This window comes from Monoraphidium neglectum (assembly GCF_000611645.1).
Source record: "Monoraphidium neglectum strain SAG 48.87 unplaced genomic scaffold scaffold00004, whole genome shotgun sequence".
NCBI lineage: Eukaryota > Viridiplantae > Chlorophyta > Chlorophyceae > Sphaeropleales > Selenastraceae > Monoraphidium > Monoraphidium neglectum.
Genome location: NW_014013622.1, coordinates 25090 through 48816, shown reverse-complemented (window position 1 = coordinate 48816; position 23727 = coordinate 25090). Strand labels below are relative to the sequence as shown.

Below are 23727 nucleotides of genomic sequence, written 5' to 3'. Positions count from 1 at the left end.
ACACACACACACACACACACGCACGCACGCACGCACACACACACATGTACGTATGCACGTTCTCACACACATACAGACATGTTTGCAGGTACGTGCACACGCGCGTGCCCAAAAACATGCACACATGCTCCCATTCATGAGCATGCGCACTCGCACACATGCACCGGAACGCCAACATGCCGCACCAGCAGGTCCCTCGCGACAGCGCCGACATTGCCGACCGCCAGCCCGCGTTCCTCAAGGACAAGGGGGACGCGCTCTTCAAGCAGGTCAGCCTGGAAAGGGGGACAAAAAAATCCAGCAGTGTCCAGGGACGCGTGTGCCGCAAAGGCGCCGCGGCGCCTCTTGGCACGGGCAGGAAGTGCAGCGTTGTACGAGGCGACTGGTTGCCAACGGTGATTTGTTGCCCAACCCGGCCTACCCTGCAACCGTGTTCACGCCCGAGCAGGGCAACTACCAAGGCGCGGGCAACGCCTACACCCGCGCCCTGCTGCTGGAGCCGCCAGACGCCGCGCCGCTGCTGGCCAACCGCGCCGCGTGCCACCTGAAGCTCGGCGCCGCTGCCGCCGTGGTGGCGGACTGCTCCGCGGCGCTCGAGCTCGTGCGCGCGCGCCTGGAGCGGGCGCAGCAGCCGGGCGCGGCGGGGGCGAGCATGAGGCAGCCCAATGCGGCGCGGCCGGCCGGCCGTGCTCTAGAGAACCCCGAGTCGGCAGCAGCGCGTCAGGCACCCAGTGAGAGCAGGGCCAGTCCAGAGTCCTTGGCAGGAGGGGGTGTGCCGGAGTGCAAGCGGCTGGCGCGGCTGCTGGTGAAGCTTCTGGGCAGGCGCGCGGCGGCTACCGTGCAGCTGGGGCAGCTGGAAGCGGCAGAGGCGGACCTGCGAGAGGCCCTCAGGTGAGGCTCTCGGGCAGGAGCATCGCAACCAGGCTGCGCCCGGATGGGTATTTCTCGTGGGCCTCGCTGGACTTTCGTGCGTTGCAGAGTTTCCCAGCCGATCCCCGCCTGCAGTGTTCACCCGTCTGTCGACGCCTGTTGTGCCACCTGTTGTGCCCAACACTGCCTCTCAGGTATGATCCCGGAAACGAGCGGCTGGTGGCAGACCTGTCAGAGGTGCGGGCAGCGTGTCCCCAGACCACAGGCGCAGCAGCCACGCCTTCTGCCGCGGCGGATGCAGCAGAGGGGGACGCGCCTGGTGAGCATGGCAGCGGCGGCGGCGAGGCCGCCACGCGGCAGGGGGCGGCGACGACGGCAGCGGTGTGGGAGAGGGCGGCGGAGCGGTTCAGGGTGCGGGACTACGAGGGGGCGGCGCAGGCGTTTGGAGTGGCTCTTGAGATGCAGGTGGGTGCCATGTGCTGGCCTTGAAGGGTGCGGCCTGCTTTGTGCGATAATTTCAGCAAACACCAACATTCCAGGGGGTGGGCGACTGCTGCCGCTCTGAACGAGAACCGGTGCTGCTGCCAAGGTGCAGAGCGGATGTAAACCATGGCGCGAGACTTGGGTGTCTTTACATACCACTCTTGCGGCACGTTCCTTATGTTTGCGCAGCGCGGCACTGGCAACGCCGAAGCTGCGCGCGCCCTGGCGAATAGGGCCGCCTGCTGGCTGCCCCTGGAGCGATACGATCAGTGCCTCTCGGACTGCCGCGCCGCGCTGAGCGCACTGCTGCCGCTGCTGGAAACGGACCCCCGCAAAGCACTTTGTGAGGCGGCTGGCGCCATGTCGGCCGCGCATTCCGAGGTTGCTGGCCCCGACCCAGGATCGAGTGCAAGCTGCAGCAGTATTGGTGCGAGTGGGGCCGTCGGGGTTGCCCAGCCGCATCCTGATGTGGGCGATGCGCTGCATCAGAGCGTACAGGGCGGACATCCGGAGGGCCTGGCGCCTTTGGACGAAGTCGTTGCAGCTGCCAGGCAGCTGCTGCGTGTTGATGGCTGCAGCTTGTCCGCACCTGAATCAGGAGGTGCTTGTGATGGCTGCAGCGATGCCCGGAACGACACAGCAGCACCTGCAGGGGGTGAGGAGGCGCCGTGGCGCGCGCATGTCACAGCGGCTGCCCGGGTTGCCGCCCGCATGGCGCTGGCAAGCGGCTGCCTTAAGCGTGGCAAGGAAGCGGCGGGACTGTACCGCGGCGCGCGGGAGCTGTACTGCCTGCTGCGCGACGAGGCGCAGGCGCGTCGGATGGAGGAGGATGAGCAGCGCATGCTGGGGTCCCTTACGTGCTAATGAAGTGACGATGCGAGTGGGGGCACGCTGGGTTGACAGGCGGTGGGTTTCTGGCCAGCGTGCCTCTCGATCACACATGCGGCTGGGGCGACGTGCACAATATTCTGGCTTGTTCATTGAGTAACGCTCGTGCCTTCGAGGATATGGGATGATACTGCCCAGCAGCCTTGTTTCCTCACCACATGGTGCAGACGGTCCCTACCAACGGACGCCCTTGATAACCCAGCGTAACCCGCGGGTTACGCCGGGTTGCGCAAATTGTGCGCGCGGGGCACGCGCACGCGCGCGTGTGCGCGCATCTGCAACGATGCGTCTGTGAGAGCAGCGTGCTCTCCATATGCCGTTTCGCGCCTGCGCCCGCCCCTGCCTCAAACCCACACTGTCCAACTCACACTCTGCATGCACGGCGCGTTGCTTGGCGCCGGTTATCCCGTTTGGCAGGGTGCTGCGCGTCGATGGTATAGATATTATGGCTGTGATGGCTCATTTTAGCAAGCTTGCCTTGAGCGGGCAGCCCAGAACCACGAATAAAGGAATGCCAGGCAGCACCCTGGACTGCGCTCTCGACGCCTGGCGCCGCTTGGCGCTAGGCTGCTGCTGCACAATCAGGCAGGCCGTTTGCTTAGCGGTTTGTGATCCCGACGCAAAGCACAGAAAATCAAACAGTAATTGATCGGGCCTCCATCTGGAACATCACAGGCCGACACCAAACCTAGAACCGGCCTCAATGGCAGGGGAAGGGGCACAGGAGTCGCCTGGTACCGGAGGCAGGAGCAGGAGCACAGTATGGGCATATGCGTGGCATATGCAATCATCAGCTATGCCAGCACGCTGGGGGTGGTCAGCATCTGGATGCCTGACCGCACAAGGCAACAGGCTTTGTGGATGGTGGGTAAAGGCTGCCAAGCTCACAAGCATGCTGTCACTTGCCAGCTCAGCGCCCACGCACACCATGCTCGGCGAGCGACTGCCCCCATGCATGGTGATTGGTAGCAACAGCGTGGATGATATCGACGGGTGACTGCGCTAGTTCACCTTCTTGTGGCTCAAAAGTCAGGCACGCAAATGTCGCACGGTTCAAATACTGTGTTCGTCACTTGCAAATTGAACCGAGGCTGCCAGCCACCATACTGTTCAACGATCCACAGTACTGTTCTGAAATCCTAGCACGACCACAGCCATCCCTTCTCTTGCATTCCGCGATGGCGGCAGTGCCGGTTCGCGAGGGTGCCGCAGCGGAGCGCACACAACCCTTGGACGACGCCGTCCTCGCCCTGGTCGCCGTGCTGAGGCACAAGCCTGCGCGCCGCACCACAGAGACAACGATGCAGCGCGCTGCGGCCGCCCTGCGCTCGCTCCTCACAGCGGTTTAGGCCGATCATGGCCGGGTCGCCGCGGCTGCAGGAAGCAGGGCTCCGCCCGCCACGGCGGTGGTCCTGTCGGACGCTGTGCTGCAGCAGCTGCTGGGCTGCCTGGGCACAACGGACATCAGTGCAGCAGAGGTGGTTTTAATGGCAGCTGTTTTGCTTGTGGATGGTAAGCTTTGCGCAAACAAGCGGCAGAGGAAACCCGCCGGACTGCCAGTCCGGACTGCCTGTCTCGCGACAGCATCGACTTGTACTGCGAACAAGCACCGCGAGCGTGCAGGAGCAGCCATGCAGGAGGCAGCCACGCTGGCAGCACTTCAAGGGGGTGACCACTAAGCACACAGGCCGCTCGCTATGCAAACACACGCGTTACGGGTGGCCGCGGACACCACAAATGCAGCAGTGCGACCAATGCGAGTGAAGCCACGCAGGCTGAATGGCCACACGGTCGGGACGGCTGTTGAATTTGTTGCAGCTGGTGCGAATGATTGACCCACCCTCTCCCCGCCCCATGCTCAAAGGTGCTGATCTGGCGATTGCAAGGCAGGTGCAGCTGGCCGCCGCGCCGGGCTTCCTCGGCCGCGCAGTCGCCTGCATCGGCAGCGCCAACCGCACCGCCTTGTGGGCCGCAGGGGTGGTGGAGCACATGACGACGCACTGCGCCGAGTCTGCTGCCCTGGTGCTGCGGGAGGAGGGCATGGTGCGGGCGCTCACGCGGCTGCTGGACCCTGCCGAGCAGGTTCCTGAGTGAGCGCCTTGCGATGCCGCTTGCTGGTATTTCTGAATGCTCATGTTGAGGCCAGCTGATCTACAGTATCGTGCAGCAGACAAAGACGAGCCCGCACGTGCTCAGCTGGCGCTGTTGATTAAGCAGCAGCGTCGACCTGGGCGCTCTCGGCTGCGCCTGGCCCTGTGCGCGGCTCATCCCCACACCACTCCCTGTCTGCGCAGCCGCCTGCTGCGCGACTCCGCTTTCAAGGCCTGCGTCGGCCTGCTCGACAACTGCGGCGCCGACGGCCGCGCCGCGCTCGTCGCCGAGCCAGAGTTCGTCTCGGCTGCCTGCCGCATGGTGGGTAGCTGCGTCGCAGACTTAGACACCACCTGCCATGGAGCCATTGCCGGCCTGTCGCGTGACTACAGCACGTCGTCGTACAAGGAGGACTACAGCCTGCTGGCGGCCAGCTTGCGGCCGGGCGACATGGAAGCACTGGCCTGCAGCCTGGCCAAAGCGGTGCGAGACTACGCCAGTCGCAGCCCCCAGGCACGCCGAAGCAGGGGGTGCTTGATCCGGGCGCCGTGTTTGATCAGTGTGCTGAAGGAGATGACGTTGCTGCTGGCAGACCCTGGGTTTGGGGAAAACCTGGCTCGGGCGATGCCGCCCGGCGTGGCGCTCGATCTAGTCGCTGTGGCGGGAGATGGGCGGAAGCCAGACCGCCGCCGCATCACCGTGAGCGGGGCGACGCGGTTTGGGTCGGGCCAAAACGCAGGGGGCTGCTGCGTGGTAAGGCCGCGCGGCCGGCGGGCGTGACGTCGTTTTGGCGCGCCGGCAGTCCTTGATCGCGTGTGCGACGCGATTTCCCACCTCCTCCTGGCCCCCGCTACGTCCCGACCAATAGCATTCAAATGCCCGCCGGCCCGCGCCGACCCGTCTGCCCCCTCAGGACATTGTGCGGGAGTGCGCCCTCGGCGCGCTGGAAGAGTTGATTCGCCGAGACGAGGAGGCGGCGGGGGCCGTCCTGATGCAGGGGGGCAACACAGTCGCCCTGCTGGACCGCTGGGCGACCCCCATCGCCGTTGCCGCGGCCGCCGCTGCCGGCAAGCACGCGCCCCGCTTCATCTCGTGGATCGGCCGCAGCATGGAGGCCGCCGCAACCTCGCGCATGCGCGCGGCGCTGCTGTCCGCGATCGCACGGGGGCTCGCCCCTGAGGGGGGCGCCAGTTGGGCGGAAGTTGCGGCGGACACGCTGGCACTGCTGGCTCCTGGCTTGCTACGTGAGGCCGCACAGGAGGAGAGGATCATTCGGGGCACTGCCGCGTTCCTCGGACGTGTGACCGCCGAGCTGCGGCGCGCGAGCTCTTCAGGTGACGCCACAGCACTGCGCGAGGCATTGCGCGGCGCGCACAAAGTGTCATACATCGCGACGCGCCTCGCCGGCTGCCCGGACGCCGCCGACCCGGATGGGTCGCTTGTGCGCGCGCTGCTGAGCGCGGCCCTCCTGCAGCTGCCCGACTGCACGGCGGAGGCCTCTGATGTGCTGCGGTTGTGGCAGTGCAAGGCGCACGCCGCGGCCGGGCTGCGGTTGCTGGTCGCAGGCGCGCTGCTGGACGCTTCAAGCGGCGCGACGCGGCTGACGGGGGCGGGCGCGTGGGACGAGGTGCTTCGCGCGGCGCCCTCGCTGCTGCGTCAGAGCATGAGGGAGCTCGCCACCCACCGGCGCGGCCGCCAGGAGGAGGGCTGCGGCGGGGCTGTCGTTGGTGACGGCAACACCAGCAGCCTCTGCAGTGGCAGCGGCAGCACCAGCGGCGGTGGCAATGGCAGCAGCAGCACCGGCAGCAGCACCGGCAGCGGCGATCACAGTGCCGACAGCCCTGACAGTATCGCGGACAAGACCGCCCACGCGGCGCACGAGACGTGCGCTGCGGTGTGCTCGGCTGTGGCTCTCATACTGCTGGTCGACACCCAGGAGCCAGAGGGCAGCAGCAGCAGCGGCAGCAGCAGCTGCTGCGCAGGGCCGCCGCCGGCGCCGCGCCCGCTGGAGGAGCTGAGCGCCGCCGCCGCCGACGCCTGTTTCTGCGGCTGCGGCCGGCTGACCGGCCAAGCGCTCCTGGCGTCGGCAATTGTGGAGGCGGCCTGCAGCTTAGAGGACGCGGCGGCGAGCAGGGACACAACAGCAGGCGAGAAGCTGCGGCCGCTGCTTGCCCGTCTGCTGGCCGACGCGCGCCGCTTGGCGGGCAGGCAGCAGCCAGCCCCTCACGAGGACGACCATCCCGCACGAAGTGCTTTGCGCGAGCCTTGTTCCGAGGGGCGGGTTGCCCTGAGCCAGCCGAGTGGCAGCAGCGGGAGTTACGGCAGCGAGCGCCGTGGAGGCAAAGCGGCCGCATCTGATTGGCCGCTGCCGCCTGCGACGATGCTCTTCCGAGTCGGCACCGACGCGCTTCGCGCCGCCGTGCAGCGCCCAGTGGCTGGTGACGGCCGTGCCTTTGGGCCTGTCTGCAGTGTTTGCATCGGGGGCGCTCCAGCGGAGGCCGCGCACGGCAGCTGCATCACCATGACTGCGCCGGCAATTCACGCCGCCCTGCGTGCGGTGCGTCTTGAATTGATGCCCAAGGAGGGCTGGACCTCATTGGCAGCGATGTTAGCGGGCACGGCTGCGGTCAGGGTTGAGGTTGAGGAGAATCCTGAGGAGGACAGATGGCTCCAGGCCCCTGCCTTGTTGACAGCACGTGACGACGCATGTGAGCCAACCACACCCCAGCCTCAGCCGCCGAAGCCAGCCGCCGCCGGCACCGCGGCGCCCGGAGCGGGCCTGCGGCAAGCGTGTCTTGCGGCAAGGGGGCCACGCAGCGGCCGCACTCGAGGCTGCTCATATTGCGGTAGAACATCCGCGCAGGGCGCGGAGCTGCGGCGCTGTGCGGGGTGCGGCACGCTGACGGGGGTGCGCTACTGCAGCCAGGCCTGCTGCCGCAACCACTGGGTGCGGACGGGGCACAGGCAGCAGTGCAAGCAGGCGCAGCTGGAGCTGCGGAATGGGATTGTTCAGCCGCCGCCGCAGCAGCAGCAGCAGCTGCAGCAGCAGCAGCAGGTGCAGCAGCAGCAGCAGCAGGAGCAGCAGCAGCAGCAGCAGCAGCAGCAACAGTAAGAGTCACCCATCAAGAGTGATCCCGCAGCAGGGGTACCCATTTGGCATGGCTGCAAGTCATTTGACAAGGGGCCAGTCTGCAGAGCGCAGGTGTGTGGATGTGTTGCAGGCTCTATGAAACCCGGTGAAGGATGTGATAATGGTGGTTGAGAGTGGTGCTACGTTTGATTATCAGGGGGCGCACGCCGGCCTAGCCGCCACCCCACATGTGTGGTCCCCTCGTTCAGCAATGTTGGCTTGCCGACCTCATTTATATACCATCATTGAAGCAATGTGCTGAATCTTGTTACTCCATACTCCACATTGCACGCACGCCCATGGTAGGTCCACGATTTGGAAAATCCTGCATGTGCGTAGGCTGGCAGTATGCATGGATGAGTAGGCGTGGTGCAAAGCCACTCATATTGATCCTTGGCTTTGCCATAGCTGAACCCTATGCGTAGGTGGCCGGCACGTGATGCAATCAGCGTCCCTGGGCCAGCGTTGCGCGGTCTGCATTGGCGGTGTGGACATCCTCCCAGGATAACTTGTGGATTGCGCTTTCGTTCTTCCTGATTCCCCTTGGACTGGCCATCTCCCCAGCCGTCCCAGCCGGAGGCTGCTTGCCCAAAATACATTTGGTGTCTCACAAACTGCACGCGCCACAGGCCAAACGACATTCGCAGCGCGAGGGTGACGGGATGGAAATTGGACAGGCAAGCCAGCGGGACCACAGACGATGTGGCTTTGATGTGACCAGGGGTTTGTGGCAATACATACATGTGTACCTAAAGACAAAAGAACCCCTGTGCAACACGAGCACATCCATGCCGGAGATGCCATGCGCCAGGACAGGATACCTGGAACGCGCTTGTCAGCAGCAATGCCGAGCAAACGCGTCACTGGCCTGCCCACCCAACAGCGCATGTGCACACGACCGTGCACCTCCCTCACTTTGACTGTTTGCATGTGTGCCCCAGAATTGCTGGAAGTTTCATGGATGGTGGCCTGCCGCACGTGTATCGTACCTACGTATGTCAGCCATGGGTCACCTGCATCGGTGGGGTGGTTACCTGGTCACCCACGAGCTATGACCACCGACAGCCGGGCTCAGGCCGCATAACCTCGTAGTATGCGGTGTTATTTAAATGACGCGACACATTGCTCCACAGGTGCAGTGGCTCGAGATCGTTGATCAAGCCGCAGCTGGCTTCAAAAACCTCATCTAGATTCCCCCCCGTCGCATCGAATCCACGTTGTAAAATTCATTGAGGTGACGCTAGTCACAAAGCGCCACGTGCCCAGTTTGTGGTGGCCACACCGCAATTGAAAGACGACATGACGCTGCGCCGCTGCTTGATGCGCGGAACGCGGCTGGTCGCGACGCTGGCCCCTTACACAGCATCTCAATACTGTCCAGCGGGCGGACAGCGTCTCTTCTTTGCACGTGCGGATGCACTGCGGCAAGCGGCGGCCCCTGGCAGCGAAACGGCGCCGTCTGTTGGGGCGGCAAATGCAGGGGCGGCATGCATTAGTGGCGGCGGCGCGCCCTCGCTGCTGGACGGCCTGCTTACAAGCAATCAGTTCACCCAGGGCGGCTTGACGCTCATGGTCGTGGGCGCATGCCTGGCGGCGGCTCGCAGCGCGCTGCTGCACGGGTGAGCAGAGTGCGGGGGTCGCTGCGAGGGTGCCGAGGTCGTCAAGGGCGGCGGCCATGTCTATGCTGGTGCGGCACCAAATATAGCATGCTGTGGCAGGTGCTTCCTAAAAAGGCGCTTGAGAGGCTCATTTGATTGAATCACCACCACGGGCCGAGTCAGGGGCGAGGGCGCACAGAGTAGTGGCCGTGTCACTGAATCGCAGGAAGCCTGCGCACGCCACCAGCCTCTGCCAGCCCGCCAAACTCCCCTGGCATCGCGCCGCCCGCGGGGCTCCCGCGCAGCCTGGAGCTCTGCAGGCGCCGCGTGGTGGTCTCCGCCGAAATTGACAGCCGAGACGACGCTTACCGATGGTAGGGCCGTGCGGCTGATGGCACGCTGATGTCATGCTGATGTCACCTCCCCAACGCACGAGCTCGTCGACAGCAGGCAGCCCCAGGGCATGGCATCCTCCTGGGCTTAACTTTCACCCCCTTGCCTGTGTAGTCCTCTCCGCCGATACCCCATTCTGAGGCGCGCGCCGCTGAAGCGCGCCGAAAACCGCTGCATGTCGCGGCCCCTGAACCGCAGGGTTATGTACTGGCTGTCGCAGCAGCCGTCGTTCCGCGACAGCCGCTGCGTCTCGGTGCACACATCCCTGGGGAGCACGTTCGGCACCAGCGTGCCGGCCGCGCTGCAGCAGGCCGGCGCCGCCGCGGACGCGCCGCCGAGCGTGAGTGCCTGCGTCCTGGCTAGCAGGCGCGGGGGGGCACTGATGATCAATTCGAGGCTTACGCCGCCGCTACCTGCATCGTTTGGGGAGTGTGGCGCGCCAGCTTTTATAGTTGTTTTTCAGCGTGTGAATCTTGTTTCCATGACCAATCATTGACTGCTCCCAATGAAGAGCAGGTGACCTTCCTCCCTGCGCCCGGCTGGCACATGCTGCGCTACAAAGGCCGCTGGATTGGGGTGTCGCGACGCCGCGCGACCGGCAACCCCCAGCTCGCTGCCAACGCCAGGCGCGTCTTCGTCGCGGGCTGGGCGGGTGCGAGGGGGCTTGGAGCTGCGCCATGCGCAGCAGCCCGGGGTGCGGAGCTCCGGAAGTCCATTGTTGTGTGCGCGAAGCTCGTGCCATGTCAGCGGTGAGGCTCAAGCCGCGATTTCAACCGCTCCTGAGTCTTGTCAGGATATCATCGTTCTGCAACACAGCAACATCCATTTGTATGTTGACATCATTCTCGCGCCCACGACCCCACACATGACAACCCCCCAGGCTGCTGATGGAGACGCTCCATCTGGCCACCATCGGCACGTCGCGGCTGCCCCTCGAGCAGCTGCTGCTCGATGCGGCCGACTCGTACCGCAGCAGCCAGCGGCAGCGGACGGGCGTCTGGAGCGTGGACCAGGTGCGTGCGTGCTCGTCTCTGCTGCATGACATAGAACGACGAGGTAAATGCGCGCGGTGCTCATGTGCAAGTCTCCCTGAGGGTAGGTGAATGTGCTTCGTGCCGATGAAAGCCTTGGTGCCCCCGCCGTGCACACACGAGCACAGCACATCAACACAAGGTCAAGGCCGCCGCATTCCTGTCTGGCGCTGGCTTTACTGCCGGCGGCAAACCCCTGCCCCCCCCCTCAACCCCAGGACGGCTACTGGCAGCAGGTCGGCAGCCGCCCAGTGAGGCCGCTCTCATCAGTCGTACTGCCGCAGGGCCAGGTGCGGCCCTGCTTCCCTCCATTGGCATCATAACGCTGTACATGCAATCCCCCCGACCCTCAGCCATGCTTAACGGCGGCGCCGGCGCCTGCGGCGCCGGCGGTTGCGATCGCTGCTGCGGCTCTGGCTATCCGCTCCAAACAACACCTGTGCTGCACGTGCCACTGCTGCAGTCACTCGACGCCCTCTGCCTGGCCTGTCTCCCTGTCTGATGCCTGCCGCACCCGCCAGGCAGAAGCCATCTTGGATGACTGTCAAGAGTTCCTTGAATCGGAGGAGTGGTACTCACACGTGAGGGGGACTGAAGCAGCAAGCTGCTGTGGTGCTTCAAATGCATCCTTTCTGGATCGAGCGGGCAGGCCACGCATATGCCTGGGCCCTGCGTGCGACAGCGTTTAGACCACCGCCACCGGCGGCCCTCCCTGCAGCCCGCGCCCCCCTGCCTCGAGACCGTGCGCTGCCGGCGCGCCGCCCTCGCTTCCTCCGACACTCATGAATGGGTGGGTTCCGCCCTCTTGTCTGTGATGCCGCGCAGCACGGCATCCCATGGCGGCGCGGCTACCTGCTGTATGGGCCGCCTGGCTCGGGCAAGACCAGCTTGGTGCGAAAAGACGGGAGCGGCTGAGGAGCCAGCAGAGGGAGGGCTTTGAACAGGACCGTCGTAAGCCGTTGCTGCAGCAGAGGTTTGCCACAGGTTCCACATTTCCGCACAGCGCCGTGGGTGCAAGTGTCCATGGTATGACCCCAGCAACTGATGTTTCAGAGTACAGCTCTGAATGCCCCAATGCCCCCCACAATGCTGGGCTCTCATCATCGCCCACCCAACCATTTTGTTTTTCACCCAAACTGCCTCCTGAACGTGTGGGCAGGTGATGGGCCTTGCGGGTGCCCTGCAGCTGGACATATACGCCATCACCCTGTCCAGCCCCGCCATGTCGGATGAGATACTGAGGGGGCTCCTCAACCAGGCCGGTGCGGACGTGAAAAGGGTGTGCCAGGCCTTTGTGTGCAGGGAGGGAGTCAAACGCAGCAGAAGAAAGGAGAATTTGGCAGACGGCGCCTTGCGTGTGGCGACAACTAGGCAGAAGGGAGCAGTAGGAGAGTATCTACAGCTGGAGCCGCAGCGTTGGTTGTTGACAAACTTTGATTTTCAGGAAGGACTGACTAGGTGCCAAAACAAACCTTTAAACACCACTGACGACCCATTGGCGTCCCCACTCCGCCCCCGCGCCCCCCCTCCTGTGCAGGCGCCCGCGCCCTGCTGCTGTTGGAGGACGTCGATGCCGCCTTCACGCAGGCCCGCGCGGCCGCAGACGGCGGCGGCGGACGGCTGACGTTCAGTGGGCTGCTCAACGCGATTGACGGGGTGGCGGCGCAGGAGGTGCGCCGCCCGCCTGCCCCAGGGTTGTGAAAATAGTGGGACCCGGCTCCAGGTGGCATGCTCTTGCCCCGTTGCGGCCCATCGCCGTGTGCGTGTAGTACAATTAAAGTGGCATTGCGTCAAAGGGGCGCGGGCACGCCACGCGAGCGCCGCGATTCGTTTCCAGCTGGGCGCGTGAGGCCCTGCGCTGCGCGTGCACATTGGGTTCGTTTTGCGCAGGGCCGGTTGGTGTTCATGACGACTAATCACATTGAGCGTCTCAACGAGGCGCTGATTCGCCCCGGCAGGTGCGCGGGCCGCGCACGATCTGGTCAACAACTTTGACCGCTGCTGACCTTGCTTGACAAACGTGTTTGCATCGCAACATAGTCCATAGCAACCTCGCAGCTGTGGCGACTGGGCGACCGTGCATCCAACACACCTTCCCCTGTGGAATTGACTAGGGTTGACGTGCGCTGCAAGTTTGACCACGCGAGCCGCGAGCAGATCGAAGAGGTGGGCGTGCGAGTGGTGCCCGCTGCTGCCGCTTCGGCTGGGAAAGATGGGTTGCTGGCCGTCGATTGCCGCACCGCGCTCACAAGGCCCACTCTTGCGCCGCGCCAGCGTGCTGCCCATCCACCACGCAACCCCACCCCTGTTGCATCCCGCCAGCCCCTCTCACAGTCGTCATCCATTGTCACCTCCGCCTCCAACCCCTTGTTTTTGCCTTTCTCCCCAGCTCTTCTTCTCATTCTACGCCGACATGCCGCAAGCAGCCGCCCCCAAGGCCGCCGCCACGCCCATCACTGCCACGCTTGCGGCAGCCTCCGCAGCACCCCTGGGCAAGGCAGCCCCCCCATCACCCCCAGGGACCCCCGCCGACTCGCCTGTCGAGACCGCCTCGGCACCCGCTGCACAGGCAGTGGCTGCCGACTTCACAACGCCCCCAACGCTCGAGCCCCTCGACCACCCGTCGCCCGGGGCCGCGGCGCCGGCCGCGCGGGGCTTGGGCCTGCAGCCGGCGCAGCTGCGCAGCATGGCGCGCGCGTTCGGCGAGGCGCTCGGCCCCGCGCCGTCTGTGAGCATGGCGGCGCTGCAGGGCTGCCTCATGCGGTTCAAGCGGGACCCGGCCGGCGCGGTTGCGGCGGCGGGGAAGCTTGTAGAGGGGGCCGGCAAGGGCGGGTCAAGGGGCGGCTGAGCTCCGCGCGCTCGTGCGCCTGCGCTTTTGAAGCCTTGTTTGTGCTGTCGCATGTATCGCCGCGCTGACTGGTGGCAGCGGCGAGGTCATGTTTACCATCATGAAGGTGCGGGAGGACCCCTGGGAAGCCTCTGGACGCGCAGCTGCCTGCGGCCAGGCGGTGCCCGCTCGGCTGCCGCTGCGAGTTGAGCCACTGAGCGCCTGCTGCCTGAGCTTGCCGTTTGCGGTTCCGTGCAGCAGAGTGCAAATGAATTCGTACGGCTTACGTACGGCTTACGACACATGTGCGAGTGATTTGAAACCATATAATCCTGTTACTGAAGGCAAGGCTCGATGCAGGGACGACAGCAGGGGCACACCAATGCGCCCTGACGCCGTGAAGAGATGTTGGGCATGTGCAGGGTTGCGTTGCAGCAATGGAGAAGGGGCCAGCGCCGTGCAGCCGCCAGGATGGCAGCGGATGATCAGCGGGTGGGAAAAACACACAGGCAGGGACGAACCACCTTACAAGTCAACCGTGCGCCAGCACAGCAAGCAACTGAGACATTTGCATAACATTTGCCGGCAGCCCAGGGAACAAACAGCGCCGAGGATGCTGAACAACCACAAATGGGACATTGACCTGCTCAAAAACCTGCGCAGATGGGATGGCTCAACCCGGTTTCCCTCAGCCACCCTGCAAGGATGTGCGCGACGTGGCGCTCTAGCAGCCGCCCCCCGTGTCCCCGTCGCGGCCCTCCGCGGCGCCGCCCTGCGCCAGCTCGAAAACGCTCATGATGCACAGGTGGTCGCTCCCAAAATGCTGCGAGGGCAGGCCGCGCGGCAGCAGACGGCCGTCGGGCGGCAGCAGCACGGCCACGGGGCGCAGGCAGGGGCCCGCGCCGGGGCCACCCTCGCAGTCGCTGTCGCTCGAGGACGCAGCGGCGGCAGCCTGCTGCTGCTGCTGCTGCTGCTGCTGCTGCTGTTGGGGGCCACCCAGCAGGTGCTCCGAGTACCAAATGAAGTCACCTAGGGTTGGACAGGCAAAAGGGGGTGCGGTGAGGCCGAGAGCAGGGCATGTGGGTGCGCCAACCCTAAGTCGAATCTGCTGGCTTTGCCCTCAGTCTTTCAAGACCAAGCCAAAGACGTCAAAAGCGCCATGAGGCGCCACAGGATGACGACGCAATCTAGGCGCGCTGGCGCACAGGCCATTGCACACACGAGCGGTGGCACGGCGCGTGTGGTGCTGGGCCAATCGTTCCCTCTGCCCGGACGCGCAGGGAGCGGCCGCGCATTCCCTCTCAACAGCAACACAAGGGCAGCGACGCTCCAGCGCGGTCCCCCACATGGCGTGCCATCACATCCACTCACAGGTGTCGTGAAATTTCAGGTGGCTAGAAGTGAACTCGGGCTCACGGCCTGGCGCAGTCGACGGCCACCGAGATAGGGGGGTCAAGGGGGGGCAGCAGGAGCAGTCGACGCGGTGCGTCCCGCATGCACTTCCAACCGCACAGGCAAGGTCCCCACCGCTGCATGCGCAGCCTGACGGCCGCCCGACCGCTGTGAGGGCGGGCCCACAACGCGTGCGTAGCGCACAGCACCCACCCAGCACGTCCAGGTAGCTGCTCCGCAGCTTCAGGGGGTGCCGCATCGTCAGCGGCTGCAGCTGCTGCCTCGCGAACGAGTCCCCAGACGCCTCTGCCTGCGCCTCGCCGTCCGCTCCGACGGCCGCAACAGCGGCCACAGCTGCTGCCGCCGCCGTCGCCGCCGCCCCCAGCGCCCCCGCTTCGCCGGCCGTCGCGGGCGCGCCGCCGGCGCCCGCCCAGGGGTCGGCCCGGCCGCGCGGCGGACCGCCGCCGCCGCCGAGCTGCTGGTAATCCCGCTCTTTCTCCATTGACCGCCGCTGCCTAGCCACCTGCACAATCGCTGGGCCTGCCGCGCGCCGCAGCTCCTTCTCGCTCCAGCGGTGCACCTGCGCGCCGGTGGCGGCGCCGAAAGCGATGCCGTCCAGCCACTCGGAGGAAGCCAGCGAGAAGCCGCCGACTGAGCCGCCGCCGCCCGCGCTGCCCATGCGCTCCAATAGTGCGCCCGCGGCTCCGGCCACGGCGCTGGCGGCGCGGCCGAGGAGCTGCGACGTTTTTGAGGGCTCGCGGGCCCGCGGGGGCGCGGCGGCCGCGGCGGCGACAGCCCAGGTCGCGGCCGGCGCGTCGCCGCTGCCGTTGGCCGCGAGTGCGGCCGCCCCCGCCGCCGAGGCCGCCACGGCGACCGCGTCCCGCGCCTGCTCCTTCCCGCCGCCTTGCCGCTGCTGCTGCTCCTGCTCCCCGTCGTGTTGCTCCTGCTGCTCCTGCTGCTGTTCCTGCCGCTGCTGCTGCCCATCGGCGCCCAGCACCGCCCCCGAGCCCCGCCGCCGCAGCTGCTGCTGGGCGGTTTTGTAGCCCTTGGAGCCCTTGAGGCACCCAGTGACGTTGCGGCGGCTGATGCGCGACAGGTCCAGCTGCCCTCTTATCACAAAATCGTACACAGGGGACCCCGGCAGTGCGTTGAAGTCGCCGCAGAGTATCAGCCCGTGCCGCCGCGGCCGCCCCTGCGCCGCCTGCCGCCGCACGGCGGCCGCAGGGCCGTTGGCGCCGCCGCTGCTGTTGGTGAGCGCCCGGGCCTCGAATGAGGCTCGGCGCTGCTGCCGCTCCTCCTGCTGCTCCTGCTGCTGCTGCTGCTCTGACGAAAGCGTCTTCGCCATGTCTGCTGCTGCCTGCACCAGGGTGCGCACCTGCCCCAGCTTGATCTCCCCACGCTCAGGCGAAAACATGATCTGGCGGAAGGGGGGGCAAAGCGATCAGAAAAAGTCAGGGCACGCGGCATGCCGCCGCCGATGTTGTGAGCATGCGACCCGGCGCGAGCAGCGCCGGGTGGGCCCTGCCCAAGCAATGTCAGCCGCCAGGAGGGGTCTGCACGCATGGCCCTCATGCCCAAGGAGCCTAAACCGCCCAATCCACGTGCTGCCACCAAACTCACATGGGTGTTGGCTATGAGCAGGCCGACGTCATCGCTGCCGTCCACGGCGCGGGGCGCCTCGAAACCGGCACGATCTGCGTCCGCCGCGCCCTCTCTGCCACCGCCAGCAACGGCGCCGCCACCGTTTAGTTGCGTGTGCGTGATCGCCGGTGCGCCCGCGGTCCCGTCCGGCCGCGGCCCGCGCTGCTGCTGCCAGGTCGCTGCCCGCGCCCCGTCCGCCGGGCCGCGCGTCGCCGCGGCCGCCGCCCCCGCGTCAGCCACTTCTGCCCGCGGTGCCTCCCAGCCGCCGCTGCCCGGCCCGTCGCCCCCACGATCCAGATGCAGCGGCTGCAGCGCCACCAGCAGGGCCACATTGTCTGAAAGGTCGTACTCGTGGAAACGCAGCCTTCGCACGTGCGTGGCGTGCAGCCGCGCGGCGCGCCAGAACGTGGCGCAGCCGTCGCGGCGGCCGCCGCTGCGCTGCACGAATGCCGAGTCGTACCTGTTTTGGCGAGGGGGAGGGGCGCCGGTTGACGAGGAAGCGCGCGCGGCGCGGTCAGCAGCGGCGGCAGCCGCAGTCACATGCACAGGCGGCGGCGGTGCTGAAGGCGTCCCGCGGTCCGTGGCCATTGCCCGGGCCCCTGCTGCTGCCGGCGATTACCCTGCCCTGCCCCGCAGCCACGGCTACGGCTGCCACCCAGCCGCTGCCGCGGCGGCGCCCACCCCAGCGGCTCCAGCTCGCGCTTCAGGTCATGGTATTGGTCGACCTGAGGAGCATGCAGTTTGTATATGGGGGCGCATAGGGCGGCGCTGGGTGCTGGGTCCATCGGACGGCGCAGTGCCTTCATCACCAAGGGGGGTAGCTCCCTGGGGCCGCAAGCTGGCGGGCGCGCCAGGCGACGCATGCCGTGCAACGCAGGGGAGCGATCCCAGTGTGTCGCGCCGCCAGCCGCGAGAGCTGCATGCTGGGCGCGGGGCTGGCGCGGGCGACGCGTTCCGCATGGCCACTTGCGAGTGACGTCATCGCCACATCAGCGCGTGCACCGCACCTCCTGCATGCAGATCACGTCCGGCCTGAGCTCCTCCATCTCCCGCACGATGGCGCGGCAGCGGTGGTGCCACGCCAGGTGGGCGTGGGGCACCTCTGCATACAAAAAGTGGCGGTACTGCGTAGCGTACTTGTCTGCATGGGGCGCGTGTGGCGCGCGATGGTAGGGGGGCGGTTGGGGGTGTTGGGGGTCGCGACTCCAGTCGAGGGCACGGTCGGTGCAGCTGCCGTTGGCGACCCCCAAATCCTCAGAGGGGGTGATGGTGTGACTGATGCTGCATGCGCACCTGCCAAGATGTTGTAAGACGCGACGGAGAAACGCGGCCTCCTCCCGCTGATGCCCTCACGAGCAGCGGCGCCGCCAGTCGCATTGCGCGGCGCAGTTGCGCTCGCTGCGCCACCATGAGTTGCCTTCTGCGAGGGTGCAAACGACGCGTCAGTTGCCTATCGCCCTGCGTTGGGACTGCTCAAAGAGTAGCAGGTGCAGAGAGGGTAGACACTTGCCGAGTGCCAGGACCGCGGGGGCGCCGGGGTATCTGGAGCCTGCTCTAGGCTGTGATTCCGCGTCATTCGCCTGAGCATCCGAAAAGGCCTCAGATCATCGATGTTGGGTCCCGCAAAGTCTGCCCCGCTGTCTTACACGCACAGTTTTCGGGATCAGCTGGGCTACAGGACGGCATGAATGTGGAAATTGCTGTCGAGATCATTGGCCTGAAGCTGTTTCTCTGCCGGAGCCGAACAGGCGCTGCAGCACGCACAGCACTGAAGTGCTAGTGGTCGAACAGGGAGCCAAGACACCGTCAGCAGCCCCCCAAGCCCCATCAGTCCGTGCTACTGTTGATTTTGAGAAGTTGATTTGCCTGTGATATTGCCTCTCTCCTGTTGAGCAGCTTACAAGCCCGCACCCTCTCGTGCGTCTTGCATGCCAAGATTGTGCCCGACCAGCAAGGTGCAATGCCAAATTCTACGATTGCGCAAAAGTATCAAAGGGGGCCTGAAGCGGCATGTAAACACTCATTAATCCATGTGATGCATGGGTCTGTTGATTGATGGGTAAGACATTGGGTGTGACAAGAGGATCCAAAAGCGGTGCGTTGAAGATGTTGCACCTAGCATGCTTGCGTCGCTGTTGATGTTTGCCGGGCCTATTGCTAGGCCGGTGAAAAGGGAAACGAAATTGCTGCTGTTATTGACTAATTCATTGGTTGCCAATAAACCGCCGCAAACACACACCCAAGTGCATGGGCCTGCAGGAAGCATCCCTGATAGGGAAGGTGAGGGGGTTGTCATTCTCATGGCAAGGTGGTTCAGCAGCATATGAACGAGCGACAACCTTGCAGAAAGCCCCTGAATGGACGCGGCGTTCGAAAGTGCCAAGAAAGCAGTCGCAGAAAAAGCAGCGGGACCTCGCCCCCAGCACCACCGCTCAAATGCAATGCAGCCGAGATAGGCTTGTGAATCCCACACCATGTGCTGTCTGTCTATTCAGCGACGGCGAGCACGTCCACTCTCACCACGGCCCCCATCCCCTGCGGCTTGACCGCCGGCCCAGCTGCCACCCCTCCCGCCGCCCCCGGCGCCGCCATGCCGTCCCCGCTGCTGGTCGCCCTTGCAATGTCGTTGCCGACACCCACTGCCGCCTCACTGGCCAGCGGCTGGCCAGGGGGCGCCATATACCACTCTTTCAAGTCATACTGCCCAATCGTCTCCCAGCTGCGCACGTCCAGGGTTCTTGGCTCCGTCGCCGGATCAAAGCTGACGCGCCCCCTCTCGCCGCCGCCGCCGCTGCCATCGGCCCCGCCCCCGCCCTCGTTCCGTGGCGCCTCAACCCCCGCGCCCCCCGCCGCCCGCCCCTCCAGCGCCGCGCGCGCCTTCTCGGCGGCAGCTTTGTCGTACACAGACTTGTACGCGACCGTGATGGGCCGCGGCAGGTCGCTCTCGGCCTGGGGGCGGCCCCCAAGGTGGTCCCAGGCCGGGTGGGCGTCGCCGAAGGAGCGCAGCGCCCGCCAGACCGCGACGCCCGCCTTCATCCCGCCGCCGACGCCGACCTGTGGCCGCCGCAACAGGCGCGTGGGGGACGGAAGCAGGGCGCATGGGCGCTGGGCACGCGGGGAGCGGGACCACGATTGCGCGCGCCGACGCATTGCATGTGCGGCAGCGGCTTGCGAGCGTGCCGTCCACTGCGGAGCGCCTGCCCTCCACCCCCCCTCCCCACACACACACACACACACACGCACACACACACACACACACACACACACACACACACACACACACACATCAGGCCCCCGGGGCACCTGCATGACTCGGTCCCCGGCCTTCATGCCCTCGCAAGACTCGATGTAGGCCCAGGTGTACCTGAGGGGCAGCGGGTGCCAGCGATCATATCTTCCCGGGCGTGCGACGCCGTGTGCCGCACGCGGACAGGGGGAGGGGGGCTGCTTGCTGGGCGGCCGTCGCCGCGCGGTCGCGGCGCCGCGAGCAGCACCACGCTTGACCAAACAGCCGCGCGCCAACCTTCCCTGGGCCCTTGCAACGCCGCAGCCGGCACTGGCAGCCGGCCTCAGGCCGGACCGTCAAGCCCCCGCCGCGCCTTCCACGTCTGGCCCCGCACCAGCAGCAGCAGCCCCAGCCACAACACACACACACACACACACGAGCACACACACACGCACACACACACACACGAGCCCACACACACACTCGGGGGTTGTGACTCGAGCCCCACCAGGTGGACGAGCTGCTGGTGTTGCCGTAGTCCCTCAGGCTTACAAAAGACGGCATCATCTTGTCCGCCGGCAGCCTGAGCCCCTTCTTCACGGCCTGCAGGATCGCGTAGCCGCCTGCGGCGCCGCGCGCGTGCGGGGATTGCCGCCGCGGCCGTGGGGATTGGGAGGGGCCGGGCGGCAGCAACTGTGCGTGCGACGGCGTTTGGGGATGGGGCGGTCGCAGCGCCTGGATGGCGAAGCTGGCCAGAAGGTGCAAAAAAGACGTGAAGGCAGCTTCCCAAGACCCACCCGCGTGGATGAGGAACTTGTCGGCACACCGCGTGAAGTCCGGCTGCCACTGAGGCGGGCGCGGCCCGCCCCTGCAGTGTTGCGCATTGCTAAGGGCAGGGTGAAAGGTCGCCCCAGAAAGCAGCCCCGCAGAGTGCCCTTTGCTACCGTGCACCGTCCACCGTGTGGCTGTTGGGAGCCTGCGGCAGCCGTAACGCTATCCTCGTCAGCAACGCATCTCACTGGTACACCGGTATGAGAAAGAATCCCTGCCCAGCCCGCCAGCCCGCGCTCACATGGCGGCCGCCAGCAGGCCCCTGCCGTAGTGCAGCGCGGCCTCCGCGTATTGCCGCCACGGCATTATGCGCGGCGCCACCCGACTGATGGCCTTGTGCAGCGCCAGCGCCGCCTCGCTGGGCAGGTCCTGGCGGAGGGTCGGTCAGCGCGACATTAGGGGCGGCGCTGGCATGCCCGTCACTGCTGTGGCGGCACCCGCACCCTGTCTTGCGCGCTTGCACCCTCGGCCGAGGCTTTCTCATGCCGCCGGACATTAGCTGCCAGCAGGGCTGCCTGGGAGCCACCTACTTGAGGGGCTCTCGACCTGACGCGCGCACCTTGGTGATCACCATGCCGTTGACGCCCTGCTCGTCAGGCTCCCAGTTGAGGGCGCTGGGTTCGATGGCACGCGGGGCGGATACGGCCTCGGTGCGTGCGACGATGGCAACCGCGGGCACGTTCACACTTGGGGAGCCACGCAGCCTGCATGCAGGTGCCTGCTGTCGTTGTTGCGCGATGCCGCGGTATGCGCAAGGCGCACCCGCAGCAACAAGCGGTAGAGCCCCTGTCCAAGAGCGAGGGCGCAGACCCACACCCAGCTCGCACCCAAAAGAGCGCGGGTAGCGGCCCGTGTGGACGCGGTTGGCGTGCTCCAGCCGGTACTTGGCGCGCAGCCGCCAGCTGGGCCTTGGGCATGGCAGGGTCGAGCGCACAGGGAGCATAGCTAATCGTCCTGCACAATCAGCTGCGCAAACCGACCCCGGCAACATGCCCGCACGGGCTGCGGCTTCATTCATTTCCGGTTCCGCGACAGGACCTGAAAGCAGGCCAGGGGTGCTGCTGGCAATCCAGGCGTTGGGGCGTGCAGGCCTTGGCGCCCGTAGGACCGACTCACTTGTTGGTGAGGATGGCGGCCGACCCGCCCATGCGGAAGAGGCTGTTGGTGATGAGCGCCTCCTTCCGGTCCCCCAGGTAAAAGCCCGCCGTGACGACCTCGTTGGAAACAAACAGCGCGATCTTGTTGGGGTGGGCCTACGAGGGCGCAACCAGGGTGGACATGGGGCCGGCCTGGTCCGGTCTGGTTGGATGGCGGGCGTCTACCCCACGTAGCTGCAGGCGTCGCTCCGCAGCCCGGATGCGACGAGAACGCACGCCATGACTTCATGCGGCCTCGGCGTGCACGAGAGCAAGCGATTTCTTGACGCGGCATCACGGCTGTCTGCTGGCCTTTTCTATGATGGTGCGCGTGCGGTCCCTCACCGCGAGCAGGTCCCTGACCAGGTTGATCCCCACGACTCCCATGGAGCACCCCATGCCGCCCTGCAGGCACAAGGCTGACGTCATTAGGACACCCGTGGATCCGCACGTATCTGGCCAAGGACAGCAGCTGTGGGGCCAAATTCGACGGCACTTTCGGCATCCATGCAGGGGGCAGCGGGGCTGGGGAGGCGATGCCCACGTAAGCGGCCCACCAAGTGGTATGCCTGGATGTCATCCCGCATGCCAAAGGTGTTGACCAGCATGGCGGCCATGGAGGGCGTGGGGCAGTAGATGCTGCAGTTCGTGACGAGGATGTCGATTTGGCGGGGTTCCAGGCCTGCATGGGTGAGTTGGGGCATTGGCGCTCTGGGGGAGAGGGCTGGACGCAGCAAGGTGGTGTTCGTGAGGACGGTGTTGTTGCAACAATCACTCAAGCCGAGGATTGCACTGGAAGCAAGTCCGCAGCTTCCGACGTGTCGAGGCAGGTACTGCTGGCTGGCAAACCTCATTACGACGCACTCGCGTGTCGGCAATCCGCAGCCACAAGCCAGCGTACTAGGTTTTTTTTATGTACTATTTGCCACGCAGTTGTACGGGCGCACGAGCCCACCTGTCTTGCGCAGCAGCTCCGCAACGCACTGGCCCTGCACCATGCGCGCCTCCCGGTTGGAGTGGACCAGGTCGGTCATGGGCCGGCTGCCGGGCACCGGCTGCAGCCATGGCGGCAGGCAGGCGCGGTCGGCGATGCCGCTGGCGCGGTAGATGCGGTCGCAGAAGGCGATCTTTTCGGGCGTCGCCCCATACCTCTGCAGCAACAGCATTGGCGGCGGGGAGATCAGCTGGGCACCGCACTGCGCCGCCAGCAGACGAAAGCGGCTGCAGCAGCGTGGGCACATACCTGCCACACTTCCAGGCTGTTTTCACGGTGCCACTGCCAGTCAACTCTGAGGTCATCTGTGGGTGCGGCGCAGGCAGAGCGGCCGCCGCCACAGAGCGGCTTGTCAGAGTCGTGCAGGGGTGCACGGTCTTGACGCGTCAAGGCAACCAATCAATAGCGGCACATAAGGGACCATGTAATGAAATGAATAGAAGCAGGCTCAACATCGCAAGGGCGGCATGCAGGGAAAGCGCTGGCCGGATGGAGGCAGCAGCAGTGACGCTGGCAAGAAAAACGAATGCATGCAAGCCATGCTGAGATCTGAAGGGCCTCCAGCCGCGCGGTACCTGTGGGCGCGAACACGCTGAAGTCGACCAATAGAACCATGACTTTGCTTGTCGCTGATTCTTATGTGCAGATCTAGAACGCACTGGCTCAAAGCATACACTTAGCGCGCAGCTAATTTGTGCTTATTAGTGTTTTATGGTCCTGGCCATGCATGTATTTGGCGGTTATGGGGTGGGGCACTTGGCCTGTCGCGCTATGCGTTTTGAGTGAGCAGTTGTCACCCTGTTTTTCTTGCCGCAGCGCCAGCCCCACCCTTGTATCAGTCCCACTGTGTGCGGTCTGCAGATGCAGAAATATCCGCTTTGAATTATGTCGCAATGCATGTGCATGCATGGTGTGCGCATGGTGCAGCAGTGCAGCGATGACCTCACCACCTTGGCAATTGCCACTCCATCGAGTGCCGCCTCGCCACCAAGCCTCTTGTTGTCCGCGTGCACACAACTGACTTCATCAGTTATTTTCTGCGAGCTTGAGAAACTCACGTATTGCACGAGGCCACATGAAACAGCAGGGCCAATGGACGTCCGCAAGGTTGTCCTGGTCACCGGCTGCACCACTGGTGCGCCTTGGTTGGTTGCGCCCCCATGGCAAATTTTTGGCTCAGGGACTGGCACAGCGCT

General features: G+C 65.6%; 4 protein-coding genes across 4 annotated transcripts; 3 read left to right on the top strand and 1 right to left on the bottom strand.

The window, feature by feature from the left end:
* Positions 1 to 158: 158 nt before the first annotated feature.
* On the top strand, positions 159 to 2217 carry MNEG_0054 (hypothetical protein; the record flags this gene model as incomplete). The annotated part of the gene is made up of 4 exons (XM_014051464.1): positions 159 to 269; positions 449 to 891; positions 1065 to 1335; positions 1543 to 2217. 4 exons carry the CDS (start codon positions 159 to 161, stop codon positions 2215 to 2217), a joined length of 1500 nt encoding a protein of 499 aa, XP_013906918.1.
* A 1202-nt stretch (positions 2218 to 3419) lies between these two features.
* Positions 3420 to 7444, top strand: MNEG_0053 (hypothetical protein; the record flags this gene model as incomplete). The annotated part of the gene is made up of 6 exons (XM_014051463.1): positions 3420 to 3494; positions 3591 to 3753; positions 4106 to 4331; positions 4536 to 5085; positions 5246 to 6889; positions 7196 to 7444. The coding sequence occupies 6 exons, from the start codon at positions 3420 to 3422 to the stop codon at positions 7442 to 7444; spliced, it is 2907 nt and encodes a 968-aa protein (XP_013906917.1).
* Positions 7445 to 8761: 1317 nt separating this feature from the next.
* On the top strand, positions 8762 to 13332 carry MNEG_0052 (chaperone BCS1; the record flags this gene model as incomplete). The annotated part of the gene is made up of 10 exons (XM_014051462.1): positions 8762 to 9081; positions 9652 to 9793; positions 10080 to 10105; positions 10334 to 10466; positions 10703 to 10774; positions 11644 to 11746; positions 12022 to 12155; positions 12375 to 12442; positions 12599 to 12650; positions 12874 to 13332. 10 exons carry the CDS (start codon positions 8762 to 8764, stop codon positions 13330 to 13332), a joined length of 1509 nt encoding a protein of 502 aa, XP_013906916.1.
* A 703-nt stretch (positions 13333 to 14035) lies between these two features.
* Positions 14036 to 22703, bottom strand: MNEG_0051 (3-ketoacyl-CoA synthase 6; the record flags this gene model as incomplete). Its single annotated transcript, XM_014051461.1, has 18 exons — positions 14036 to 14340; positions 14683 to 14730; positions 14917 to 16120; positions 16324 to 16804; positions 17026 to 17069; positions 17352 to 17485; positions 17638 to 17764; positions 18865 to 19398; positions 19648 to 19708; positions 20079 to 20193; positions 20368 to 20438; positions 20643 to 20770; positions 20961 to 21015; positions 21229 to 21309; positions 21518 to 21654; positions 21883 to 21942; positions 22095 to 22219; positions 22493 to 22703. 18 exons carry the CDS (start codon positions 22701 to 22703, stop codon positions 14036 to 14038), a joined length of 3921 nt encoding a protein of 1306 aa, XP_013906915.1.
* Between the last annotated feature and the right edge of the window lie 1024 nt (positions 22704 to 23727).